The sequence below is a fragment of the Saccostrea cucullata genome, unplaced genomic scaffold, assembly GCF_032062105.1.
Source record: "Saccostrea cucullata isolate Sc308-1 unplaced genomic scaffold, CSIRO_AGI_Scuc_v1 ctg24, whole genome shotgun sequence".
NCBI classification, from domain to species: Eukaryota; Metazoa; Mollusca; class Bivalvia; order Ostreida; family Ostreidae; genus Saccostrea; species Saccostrea cuccullata.
The window spans coordinates 1-14093 of NW_026933183.1; the positions used below are offsets into that span (position 1 = coordinate 1).

The 14093-nt window shown below is 35.1% G+C and overlaps 1 protein-coding gene and 1 pseudogene across 1 annotated transcript; both read left to right on the plus strand.

The window, feature by feature from the left end:
- The first annotated feature begins 5662 nt into the window (after positions 1–5662).
- Positions 5663–8015, plus strand: LOC134237535 (uncharacterized; annotated as a pseudogene).
- Positions 8016–10733: 2718 nt separating this feature from the next.
- LOC134237556 (uncharacterized) lies at positions 10734–13060 on the plus strand. Its single transcript, XM_062719656.1, has 3 exons — positions 10734–10841; positions 10975–11199; positions 11736–13060. The coding sequence occupies exons 1-3, from the start codon at positions 10772–10774 to the stop codon at positions 11987–11989; spliced, it is 549 nt and encodes a 182-aa protein (XP_062575640.1). The 5' UTR covers positions 10734–10771; the 3' UTR covers positions 11990–13060.
- Positions 13061–14093: the final 1033 nt, after the last annotated feature.

The window sequence follows — 14093 nt, forward strand, 5'->3', positions numbered from 1 at the left end:
AAGGGAGTTATAGCTATTTAAAGTTTAAGCCAATCAGATTGCAGCGCATGTGCATGCACGTGTTTTCATGATAATTGCTATAGATCATGTTGTAGGATATCCAAATGCATGGCTATGTTCAATATTTCAAAGAATTTCGTCAAAAAGCAAGAAAGATATTGAGACTTTAGTTTCAGCCAATCAGAGCAAAGCGCACGTGCATGCGCGTGAGATCTTGCTATTTTGACCATGTCATCTTGTCTATATTACTAATATATCCTTACGTTATTAGTTTCAAAGCATTTCATCAAAAATTAAAAAAGTTAAGCCTATATCAATTAAATTGGTCATTTTACGTGTTGCACGTGCGCGCTCTTGCAAGCACGTGCGCGCAAAATGACCTTTGTTCGGCAAATCTACATAACATGTCTACTGACCCTAAAAACATTTTACCTTAGTCGGATGTGTAGTTTACAAGATCACTCAAGGACAAAATTTTCCCAGGAATAATAATAATAATAATAATAATAACTAGAGCAAAGCTCGTTGCAATGCAACGAGTAGGTCTTCCGTCCTGTTTGACCGGAAGTAACCGGATGTAACTTTCATTTTTACAAAAATGAATAAAAACGCCCAAAAATGTATAAATTGCCTTAATTTATGTTGGTTAATGCTAAAATAAGCCATTTTTTGCTACTTCCGGTTTGACCGGAAGTGACAACGACGGACGGCTAATTAATTTTTATGCTCACAGAGAGATATGTTGCCCAAAAACGGGTTAAGAACGGCAAAAATACGTGTTTTTCGACTACTTCCGGTTTGGCCGGAAGTGACGACAACGGACGTTTTCTAATGGCTCCGTTAGATTGAGCTTGACATTTTGAACAACTTTGCTTCTTTGACGTATTACAAATTCTCAATACGTTTTGAGATATAAAGAAAAAACTTTCGGCCCCTCTAGTCCCTTAATTTTAGGGGCCAGCCCTTTTTTCGAGATATGATTTGAAAGATCTTGGAATTCTACAGTTCTTTTGTTCTACATATTTTAACAAAATATTTCCAGGTAAAAGGATATCGCAGAAAAGGTGGTAAAATTTTTGAAATTCGCGGTAGGACTATTTTTGAGCCATACCGAGCGCCGACGTGCGGCACTTCAGATAAAAATGAAATAAATTTTACATATCTATAGACTTTGGACTATCATACCTGAAATTTTCACGTTTCTATCTATAGCCATTTTTTAGAACGTTCAAGGACAATCTGACCCTTCAAAAATCATAAAATCAATAATATCTCCGAACCGGAAGTGACGTCATCAAATCGGAAAAAAATGCATAAGGTTCAAGTAATGTTACATAAGTCCTGAAAGTTTCATGGAAATCCATCGAGCCGTTTCCGAGATATCGCGTGCACAATATCGGTAAGAAAAAAAAGAATAATAATAATAACTAGAGCGAAGCTCGTTGCAAAGCAACGAGTAGGTCTTCCGTCCTGTGTGACCGGAAGTAACGTAACCAGAAGTGACTTTCATTAAAAAAAAATTACTAAATACATCCAAAAATTGTTTAAATCGTCCAAATCTATGTTAATTAATGCAATAATAAGCCATTTTGCGCTACTTCCGGTTTAGTCGGAAGTGTCGACGACGGACGGAAAATTAATTTTTATGCTCCAAGAGACAGATGTTACCCAAAAACTTGTCAAGAACGGCAAAAATACGCGTTTTCCGACTACTTCCGGTTTGACCGGAAGTGACGTCGCCGGACGCATTTTGACGACGCATGTAGATTTACCTTGACATTTTGAACAACTTTGCTTCTTGACGTATTACAAATTCTCAATAATTTTTGAGATATAAAGGAAAAACTTTCGGCCCCTCTAGGCCCTTAAATTTAGGGGCCAGCCCTTTTTTCGAGATATCATTTGAAAGATCTTTGAATTCTACACTTCTTTTGTTCTATATGTTTTGGCAAAATATTTCCAGGTTAAAAGATATCGTAGAAAAGGTGTTAGAATTTTTGAAATTTGCGAGGTGACATTCGTCGGACCGTAACGAGCGCCGACGTACTGCATTTCCGGAAAAAAAGAAATACGTTACGCATATCTACAGACTTTCGTCTATCATACCTGAAAGTTTCATCTTTCTATCTAGAGCCATTACTGAGAAAGTCTGGAGACAATTACACCCTTCAAAAATCATAAAAACGGCAATATTTCCGAACCGGAAGTGACGTCATCAAATCGGAAAAAAATGCATAAGGTTCAAGTAATGTTACATAAGTCCTGAAAGTTTCGTTGAAATCCATCGAGCCGTTTTCGAGAAATCGCGTGCACAAAATCGGTAAGAAAAAAAAGAATAATAATAATAATAATAAAAGTGAAAAAGAAACTTAAGAATAACAAGAAGGTCTTCCGCTGAAGACGGAAGACCTTATTGCGAGGTGACATTCGTCGGACCGTAACGAGCGCCGACGTACTGCATTTCCGGAAAAAAAGAAATACGTTACGCATATCTACAGACTTTCGTCTATCATACCTGAAAGTTTCATCTTTCTATCTAGAGCCATTACTGAGAAAGTCTGGAGACAATTACACCCTTCAAAAATCATAAAAACGGCAATATTTCCGAACCGGAAGTGACGTCATCAAATCGGAAAAAAATGCATAAGGTTCAAGTAATGTTACATAAGTCCTGAAAGTTTCGTTGAAATCCATCGAGCCGTTTTCGAGAAATCGCGTGCACAAAATCGGGAAGAAAAAAAGGAAAAAAAATAATAATAATAAAAGTGAAAAAGAAACTTAAGAATACAAGAAGGTCTTCCGCTGAAGACGGAAGACCTTAATAACTAGAGCCGAGCTCGTTGCAAAGCAACGAGTAGGTCTTCCGTCCGGTTTTGACCGGAAGTGACGGAACAAAAGAAAGCAATGAGATAAGAAGTCTCCAGTGACTTTATAATTTCAATTTTGCATCAAAACCTTAAAAATAAGCCATTTTTGCTACTTCCGGTTTGACCGGAAGTGACGACGACGGACGGAAAAAATACTTTTTATGCTCCCAGAGACATCTGTGACCCAAAAACTTGTCGAGAACGGCAAAAAAACGTGTTTTATGACTACTTCCGGTTTGGCCGGAAGTGACGACGCCGGACGTATTTTGACTCCCTCAGTAAATTGAGCTTGACATTATAAACAACTTTGCTTCTTTGATGTATTACAAATTCTCAATGCTTTTTGAGATATAAAAGAAAAACTTTCGACCCCTCTAGGCCCTTAATTTTAGGGGCCAGCCCTTTTTTCGAGATATCATTTGAAAGATCTTGGGATTCTACACTTCTTTTGTTCTATATGTTTTAACAAAATATTTCCAGGTAAAAAGATATCGTAGAAAAGGTGTCAAAAATTTTGAAATTCGCGAAAGGACAATTTTTGAGCCATAGCCAGCGCCGACGTGCGGCACTTCCAAAAAAATGAAATCATTTTCCCATATCTACAGACTTAAGACTATCATACCGGAAAATTTCACGTTTCTATCTATAGCCATTTCTGAGAACGTTCGCGGACAACCTGACCCTTCAAAAATCGCAAAATCGACAATATCTCCAAACCGGAAGTGACGTCATCAAATCGAAAAAAAACGCATAAGGTTCAAGTAATGTTACATAAGTCCTGAAAGTTTCATGGAAATCCATCGAGCCGTTTCCGAGAAATCGCGTGCACAAAATCGGTAAGAAAAAAAAGAATAATAATAATAACTAGAAACGATCTCGTTGCGAGCAACGAGAGGTCTTCCGTCCGATTTCGAAAAAAAAAAAACAAAGTAAAATTAAGCTAAAAAGGGGATTAAAAAAATTTTGTGAAAATTGGGGATTGAACCCAGGTCGCAAGAGGGAAAAACCAACTCACTTTTTATTTCTATCTCTAGCGCACACCACTACGCTATTGGGACTACTGCTTTAAATGTTCGTGTATGCATACTTCTACAACAGTACACCTGTCTAAGAATCATGAAAGGCGGGCAATTATTAATAATATGCGCCAAACGCCACGAGTAAATCTTCGCGCCTTTTCTTTGGATTTTTCCATTAAATGGGTGTGATAGCTTCAGTGAAATTAAAAAGAAGAACGTTCCTAAATCCTAAAATTCGAGGTTTAGAAATTATATTTTGCATTCTACACATTCTATATCGTATATAGATCTAGGTAAGTTAAACTAACTTGCCCTACGACGGTCAAGAAATCAGATACAATTTATGTTTAATAACTTGAATCATATCGATCTTTGAGAAAAGAATGTTAATTCAAATCACTAGTACATTTAACGATCTGTTTAAAAATGGTTTTCTTATTTTGGTCTTTTCTATTAGTTTAATATGACACAAGTGTGCATGGGGAAACAGTGTTTACGTTTTATACTTACTATATAGATCGATATTGTTTCTTGAAAAACTAAGATTTAAGATCTGTTTTCCATGGTTCAAAGATAGTAGGTATCTATTTCATTTCTACATTTAGTCTTTTCTTTTTCTACTTTGATAACCAGCCAAAACCAATTATAGGAGACGTTTGAGAAGATCCTGGAATATATCTTTAGTTTGAAACAGAATTGTAACATAATTACTACGCGACAATCAACGTACTCATTTACATTCCATTCATCCTTATGTAACTTTCATTCAAGCAAACGCTCAGCTGCCTCTTTAACCCCCTACTTGCGAAATGGCGGAGTTGACAGAGACTGCCGCCATCTTGGCCCCGCTTCAGATTTTCAAATGTTAATATCTAGAGTTTAAATTTATTAATATTCAAACAAATTATATGTTAAGCATCATTAAAAGGGTCTCTATTAACATTCCAAAAATAAATGAAAACTATTGAAAAACAAAAAAGTTAGAAAATACGATTTTTTTAATTCGCTTGTTGCAACGACCGGAAGTACTGACGACGAACGAAAGGTCGCGTCCTGGAAAGAGAATATCACGATCTATAATCCCTGAAAGTTTCACATTGATATCTTTTACCGTTCCTGAGATTAACCGCGGACAAAATGTCATTTTAAAATCAGGAAATGTCCTGTAACTTGGCACCAAAAGGGAATTTCCAAAAAATCGCTCAGATAGATCAAGTTCATATTACGACACATCTTTTTCGATAATTTCATGTAATTCTATCCAGTAGTCTTCGAGAAATCGCGTGCACAAAATTAGAAAGTCAAAAAAATAATAATAATAATAAGAAACAGTAGAATCACTATAAGGTCTTCCGTGAAGACGAAAGACCTTAATAATAAAAGTGAAAAAGAAACCTAAGAATAACAATAAGGTCTTCCGCTGAAGACGGAAGACCTTAATAATAATAAGAAACAGAGTAAAAACAATATGTTCCCCAACTTCGTTTGGGGAACATAATAATAAGAAACCGAGTAAAAACAATATGTTCCCCAACTTCGTTTGGGGAACATAATTAATTGTTGCATTTACTTGTAAAAATATATGTATTTATATAGGAAGCGAAAAAGCGCGAACACAAAAAACACGACTTTATATTTTCTTCTTCATAACAATTGTCAAAGAGAGTTAAAATCTTGAATATAGACTGTTCCCCATTCATTTGACCCCATTATTTCAGGTAGAGTGGAGACATTCTCCCCTTTTGGTCAACACTTTTGTGTACAAAACAATTAATATTTTCCGCGGTACGGAGATTAGCGGAAAATAATTGTCTTATTGATTCGGAAATAAAGTTATCCAATGAAATTTGAGGTTTAAACTCACGTGACGTGAGTCTATGAGAAGTGTTCGAATAGCACGAGAAATCAGTTCTAGCCCGTCTTCTGAAGAAGACAAGTCAAAATTACTATGGAGGATATCGGGGACGCCGAAGTTAATCCTGAGATGCAAAGAATTATCAGCTCTGAGGTTAAAAAAGCGGTGGAATCTTCGCAAAATCAAATATTGTCGAGCATGCAGACCATGATGGATCAGAATTTCAAAAATTTTCAAACTTCAATGGAAACCACGCAAAAAGAACTTTCGTCTTCTCAGCTAGCCAAGATAGAAGAGAATATTTTCGGCACTTACAAGTTTAAAAGACACGGGAACGAAGCGCAGTATAGAGGAAACGCCCAAGTCATTACAAAACTCAGAGAAGCGGACGCTTGCCTGGGCAGTGCAAATATTACACTGGACAATGTAAACACAGCGAGGACGAAAATAGGAGAAGGTATTCAACTTCTTACCGAAAGGCAGAAATTGATCAAAATCGCTGACTCAAGTCCATTGGGATGGAAAGTTGTGGCCGAATATCAAGCAAACCCCATCGCGGATGACGCCGATGATGAGAAGAAAATATCGAGGGCAATAACGAGGGCAGAAAAGAAAGAGAAACAACAGCGAGCAGCACGGAAGCCATACGATACGTCATTCAGACAACACGTTTTCAAGAAAGACGAAACAAAGTCACCAACATCTAAACCAGGAACCTGCTTCCGATGTGGCGGAAAGGGTCACTGGGCGAAGGACTGCAGAAAGAAACTCAGCGACTCAGAGATAAGTATTTTAGATACTTGTTTAATAAGAGATTCTGTAAGATCAGATCAAGACTTTCATTCAAATTCTCTTCTATTGTGTTCTGTCACGGATCAATGCTCTGTACAGCGTGTAAGTCCGGTGGGTCATTTAAACAGTCATTTAGACAGGTGGGTCGAATTTTAAATTAAATATACACAGGTGCTAGCATTTATATTCAAGATATCATTTCTCAAGGTTACAAAATCCCTTTCAAAACAGTCCCAGACGATGTAGAATTGAAAAACAATAGGTCTTCTTTAGAAAATTCTGAATTTGTTACATCAGAGATAGAGTCTTTGTTGGCAAAAAACTGCATTTCAGAGGTTAATGATAAACCTGTGGTAGTAAATCCACTCACAGTGGCTTTTAATAGATCAGGTAAACCTAGGTTGGTTTTAGACTGCAGGCATGTTAATGTCCATTTATACAAATACAAATACAGGTACGAGGACGCAGAGGTAGCTAGGGACATTTTTGACGCCGGTGATTTTGTTTTCACCTTTGACCTTAAGTCGGCGTATCACCATATTTCAATATTCCCTGAGCATAGGCAATATTTAGGATTTTCATGGACAATTAGGGGTCAGAAAAGATATTTTGTATTTAACGTACTACCTTTTGGTTTATCAACGGCAGGGTATATTTTTTCTAAAGTCACCAGGCATTTTGTCAAATTTATGAGGTCGAATAATGTGAAGATTGTCATGTACTTAGACGATGGTTTGAGCGGTAGTTCTTCACGGTCAGATGCTTTTAGGGTCAGTACTTTTGTAAAAGATGAGTTGCAAAAATTCGGGTTTTTATTAGCGCATGAGAAATGTCAGTGGATTCCAGCACAAAACGTAGTTTGGTTAGGTTTACAATGGGATTTTCAGAAAGGTTTAGTTAGAGTTTCGAATGAAAGAGTTGATAGAACGTTTGCACTAACAAAAGAAATTTTGAAGAAATCAGATTTTTCTTGCATGTTCAACGTTAGGCTAGTTGCTTGCTTGGTCGGTCAAATCATTAGTATGAAGGCAGTTTTTGGGAACGTTGTTCGCATTATGACTAGGTATTTGTATTTTTGTGTCGAGTCTCGGGCTAGTTGGAATAGCAAAATTTTGTTGTCAAAAAATGCAATTCAGGAGATTTTATTTTTGGTCAGAAAATATTTACAAGTTAAATGTTAATGGGGCAATGTTAAGAACCATAGACGTATCAGACTTGTGGGAGTTTGAGTTATTCAGTGATGCTTCAGATACAGGTTATGGGGGATATATTATCCCAAAAGGTCAGCTTTCAGACACAGGTTCCCCACAGCAGGGTGGGGATGGTGAAAACGTCTGTGGTTCTTGGGATACGGAAGAGAGTCGTAGGAGTTCTACTTGGCGAGAGCTAGAGGCAGTACACAGGATGGTGCATACACATTCTGACAGTTTGAAAGGTTCCTCTGTTGCAGTTTATAGTGACAATAAAAATGTTTCTCAAATTTTAGAGGTGGGTAGCAAGAAAGAAAATTTGCAAGTTATAGCTTCAGATATTTTTCAGTCATGCGATTATAACAAAATTACTTTATATCCGAAATGGATTCCCAGAGATAAGAATCAGAAAGCTGATTTGCTCAGCAGGCAGACAGACAGGGATGATTGGGGTATAGAATTAGAAGTGTACAATTTTTTGTGTGAGAGATATGGTCCACATGATATTGATGCTTTTGCTACACATTACAATACAAAATGTCAGATTTTTTATTCAAAGTCATGGTGTCCAGGTACAAGTGGCATAGATGCTTTTGAATTTTCTTGGGTAGGGGCTAGGATGTGGCTTGTGCCTCCCCCCGTTGTAATTTCTAAGACAATAAAAAAGTGTTTGTCTGAAAATGTGGTCGGGACATTAGTTGTTCCGAAATGGATATCAGCTCCGTTTTGGCCTATTTTACAAAGTTGTACTAACATTTCAGATAGCTTCGTATTGCCCAGAAATTCCATTATTGTGAAGGGTAGATACAGAAAAGGGGTATTTTGTAATAATCCCCTTAATTTTGACATGGTTGCATTCAGATTTGATCATTAAAAATTTTCTATTTGACAGACATCGGGATACGAGAAAAAGTAAGAGCCGATGTGGCCGGAAGCGGAGCCGGAAGTGATTTTCTGATCGATCTAGCTGACAAGATGTCGAATTACCTTCTTCAGGGAAAAAGTTTCAATACTATCAAAACATACCATGGGAGTTTTAGAAAATGGAAAATCTTTGCAGAGAAACAAGGTTTTCAGTGTCTTCCGGCCCAGCCCGTTCACATCGCACTGTACATTACTCATTTGCTGGACACAGGTTCATCGTCTCATGTGGTTAATCATGTGATTTATTCCATAAAGTGGGCTCACGAGTTACACAGTTTCGCGGACCCAACTAATAATTCTTACATCAAGTGTCTACAAGAAGCATCTAAACGCATCGCCACTCCTACAGTCAGCAGAAAAGATCCCGTTTCGGCCGAGATGTTGATTCGTTTGTGTGATTTGTATGTGAGTTCTAACGACGTGATGATCGTCAGAGATTTGGCCATGATTCTCGTGAGCTTTGCAGCTTTTTTGAGATATGACGAATTAAGTAATTTAAAATGTTGTGATGTCAAAATTTTTGAAAGCTATTTGTGTATTTACATTAATAAAAGTAAAACAGATCAATACAGACAAGGCAACGAGGTGTTGGTAGCAAAAGGATCTTCAAGTGCATGTCCGGTTGATATGATAAAAAGGTACATTTTGTTAGCAGACATTAGTTTGATTTCAACAGATTTTTTATTCAAACCTGTTTTTAGGTCACATGGTGTTTCTAAATTGATATATAAGAACAAAAAGCTTAGTTACACGGCTGCAAGAGAAAACATTATTTCTAGACTGAAAGAAGTCAGTTCAGGGTTAAATCTTGGTTTACATTCACTCAGAGCAGGCGGGGCTACCGCGGCTGTAGCTTCCAATGTCAATGAAAGGTGTATTAAAAGGCATGGTCGATGGAAGTGTGAATCTAGCAAAGATATGTACATAGTAGACGAGTTTGAGAATCGTATCGCTGTATCTAAGAAATTAGGATTGTAAATTTATTAATTTTTTTTTTTTTCATTCCATTTTTCTCCCCCTTATTTATGCATTTTTTCTTCTCACCCTAACTTTGGTATTTTTCTATGATATGCTTCTTGGGCTAGTCGGCAAATATATATTTGCGTTTTTTCTTTTTGTAAGAATAGAAAAGACTTAATATTTTCCGCGGTACGGAGATTAGCGGAAAATAATTGTCTTATTGATTCGGAAATAAAGTTATCCAATGAAATTTGAGGTTTAAACTCACGTGACGTGAGTCTATGAGAAGTGTTCGAATAGCACGAGAAATCAGTTCTAGCCCGTCTTCTGAAGAAGACAAGTCAAAATTTATTATAATATTATTATAATAATATGCTAGATAATCGTTTATCATATATGTATTTTTTAGAGGCTGTCATATTATATTTTAGGGCAAAAGGTTTCCAGAGGTTTTTCTACTTTGAAAAAGTCAAAAGTTTTTTATCTCTGGTTTTCATCCTGGCCATCCAAGTTTTGTATAGATCTATACCACACTAAATAAGGGGTTTTTCTATTTATGCATTTGTATTAAAAAGAAGTTATAAGACGTTTGTTTCATGTATATTGTGTTTGAATGTATGTATTGTAATAAATTTCCGGCTCCCCGATATGCTTCCTGGGCTAGTCGGCAAATATATATTTGCGTTTTTTCTTTTTGTAAGAATAGAAAAGACTGTAAGGAAACCTTTTGTGTACATAACAATACCAATGCTGAAGCAGCCTATATGTCATTCCTATAAACGATAACTCATAAATCGGCACTTAGTTGGTCATTTTTCACACCTGAGTTACCTGTCCTTAAAACACAACATCGTACAAGTCAATTATAAATATTATACTTTTTAATGATTTGATTAAAAGTATGCATAAGTTACTATCTTTTTTGATTATTTCATGTACCTATAAATCTATCTATGCAATGTTTTTTACCATATGTGCTACTTGAAAAATTAGTTGAAAGGCCTAATGGTTGGGCACTGGTATTTAAATTCTATACTATGCATACAGTAAGAACAAACATACCTTTCTGTCTAATTATGCACCCGGTCACGATTCAATGGAGGGGCATTCCTAGGACTGAAACGAAAGAAGAATCGTGAACCGGGAAGTAGGTAGGTGTCAGCCATGGAGTTGTTTCTGACACTGTTCCTGTGTCCAGTCTTAGTTGGGCAGGTTTACGGTAGAGAAGTACAGTGTAAGTCAATTAATAAATTGATTCTACGAATATACATGTATCTTTAAAAAAAAAGCATAAAAAGTTCATTTTTCTTACTAAGAGACAAAAGGTAATGTAGGCTATCATTTCTTAAATGTGAAACTTTTTGTAGCCAAGATATATCATTGTTACCAGTGTGCGGATACCAAAGTGGACGGAAATTGTCAGACGAAGATAAAAACTATGGCAAAGGCTGCCGGGTACTTTGAAAATCCTAGGGTATCTGATGTGGATAACGACAAAAAAGATCTGTACAGACAGTATGTTAAAAACTGTACAGTGTATCTCAATGGTAGACAAGAAACACTCTGTGTTATGGAAACTCACGAATACAGAGGTAAGAAACTCCATTTTATAATTTTTGTTGAAAAATGTATGTAATTGTGTAGGTCAGTTACATGTCAAGAAAATTATAGTTTTAAGCCTCTTATAACTGAGAATTTTCCCCTTCCCATCGCTAGACTAAACTCCTTAGAACGTTAAAATCGAATTCCGATATTCATAATTTATTGAAATGCATCTGAATAGAAAAGGGTAAAAAGTTGTTTTTTAAAGTTTAGTAGTAAATGACAAGCTTATTAAAGTTAGATTTTTTCCCTTATCGATACATTTACGTGTATTGTGAATATGATTTTTTTTTAATATTCATTAATCCTGAATCCCTTTTCCGACAAAAAATTATATTGTCAGAATTAAATGATAAATCTATCAGGTGGCTGCAATGTTAAGTTCACAATAAGTTGTCATAATACAAATGACAATACATGTACATGTACGATAAACGATTTGTGAGGAAAAAGGTCTAAAAACGTATAAATGTATTTTTGTGTTTTATGAGATTATTATTAATTTTACATTATTTTTAATAATTAGGCCAAGTGAATATGTTCATGAGAGACTGCACCGATGGAGTACATTTTTCCGCGGAATTTACATCTCCGCAGCGCCCCCGCGCGGACAATCAGACGTACTGTGATAGGAAAGGTGATCTCGGGACCTACTGCGTCACTATGTGTCGGGGGGATTTCTGTAACGGACCGGAGCCTTCAGCTGCCGACAATCCTCGTCTATCCGTGTGTCTGTTGTTAACGAACTTCCTTATTTACATGTGTCAAGTTTTTCATTAATGTACCAAGAGTGGATTTTTTGCTTTGTTACAAAATCTGAATGTATTGTAAAAGAAATATCTTATGTTCTTTCCTTGGTTGGACTTTGATTGCGTAAAGACAGTCCAAGAAGAAAACCTGATTTAAACGTCTCCCGTCCTTAAAATATGACATCAGATTATTTTAAGAAGAAGCGAAAGCACCGAGTCCAATTTTAGAGGGAGACAATGTCTTTATTTTTGATACTCCTAAAAGTAGTTCATATTTCATAATATTTTGGTATTAACTACAAATCCATTTTGCCCCCATCAATTTATTGAAGGAGATCATTAAACGCCATTTGTACACTCTGAAGCTTCGTTCTAGTGACTCCCCTCTTAAACTTTTAAAATACACTGTATAAATTATTGGCTTTGTTTGTTTTAGCTATCTTGGAGGAACAATCATTCTTACAAGCTATTGAATGTATATGTATTTATACGTTCGTGTAAATATGCATACCTCTTAAATTATGCTAAAATCATGTGTTAACGTTTGGAATTAATTAATTTTTGAGAAGGGTTAGTTTGTTTTCCTCCTTTTTTTCTAACTGATTATATCATGAACATGTCATCATATTGTTATAAGGGGAGAAAATTACACGAACTAACGTGTCAATTTAATTTATTTTCCCGTGTGTTGTACATATTAGTTTATTATTAGAGAGGGTAAGTGAGGAATTATTTTGTAATTTGATATTTTTTTTTTTTGATATATATACATATTTTTTTTTTTACATGTACTAGTATTTTTCTTTAACAGAAATGTGCATATAGATCTATATAATTACGAGAGAGAGAGAGAGAGAGAGATTTTAAAATTTGTTTTCACCTTATCCATTGGTGTCAATTTTCCTTTTTTATCATGTTTTATTATATAAATGTTGTGTTTGGTAAAAAACAAGTCAAGTATGATATTGCACAGTACATGTACTTTTAAACGACAATCATCAAGACAAGATTTAAACCAAAGGAAATCCGATGACTAGGTTTTCGCTCTATGTACAAAGAATTCTAAGAATTGCGGCAATAAAGATTTTGTTACTATATTTAATCTAGGAGTTGTTGTTCTTGACTTGTGAATTGCCTTGTTGCCATTTATAGATACAACTTGATATCGAAATTAAAATGAACTCCCGAATGAAAAACACTTCAGTTTCTTTTTTCTTTTAATTTGCCATTTGGTTTAATTAACAGTATCAAAAATATACTTCCTTTATTCAACTTGGAGAAATTCGAGTTCACTAAGGACAAAATAATTTTATCTTCAAGAGAACGTGACAATTTATCCAATTGACATTTCCAAACAATGTTTAAATTTCGAAGTTTTAGATTTTTACTTTAAATATTAAAAATTCAAATTTCCAAAAACGATTTTGGTATTTTTAATCTATCGCTTGTTTGGAAAGTTTACACTTAACAATCTAAAACTCAGTACAATTTTCCGTATTTTGATATTTGAAAATAAACTTCAAACATCTAAGTTTTAAGGACGTTCGATCCTGTCGATTTTGGTCTTGACTTTTATTTATAAGATTCTGCATCATTTTTAAGTTTTAACATTGAATTTAGATTCTACAATGCAAATTAAACTAATCCATTGCAAAAACCGCAATTAAATTCCATTCAAGACGGATTAAGCCAGGAACTATATATTTTGTGGTGGAAGGTTTTTTTTCGAAGAAAATTATCATTTTTTCCCTTTTGAACTATATACAGTACTGTTAATTTTAGATTCCTATTTTTCCATGCTGGTTGCACACAAAGCTATTTTTTCAGCGAAATATCTTATGCTGGTTATGAAATATCTATTGTATTATTTCTTATGAATTCTTTCAACGAATTGTGACAATATGGTAAATATATATATATATATATATATATATATATATATATATATATATATATATATATATATATATATATTCTGAAAGTTCAGGGGAAAAAATGAGCTAATTTTAACATAAAATTGACACATTTTTAGTATTATCTAAAGATTTACATCATATACCCCACTTTTGATTGATTGATTGTATACTGTTTAACGTCCCTCTCCAGAATATTTCACTGATATGGAGACGTCACCA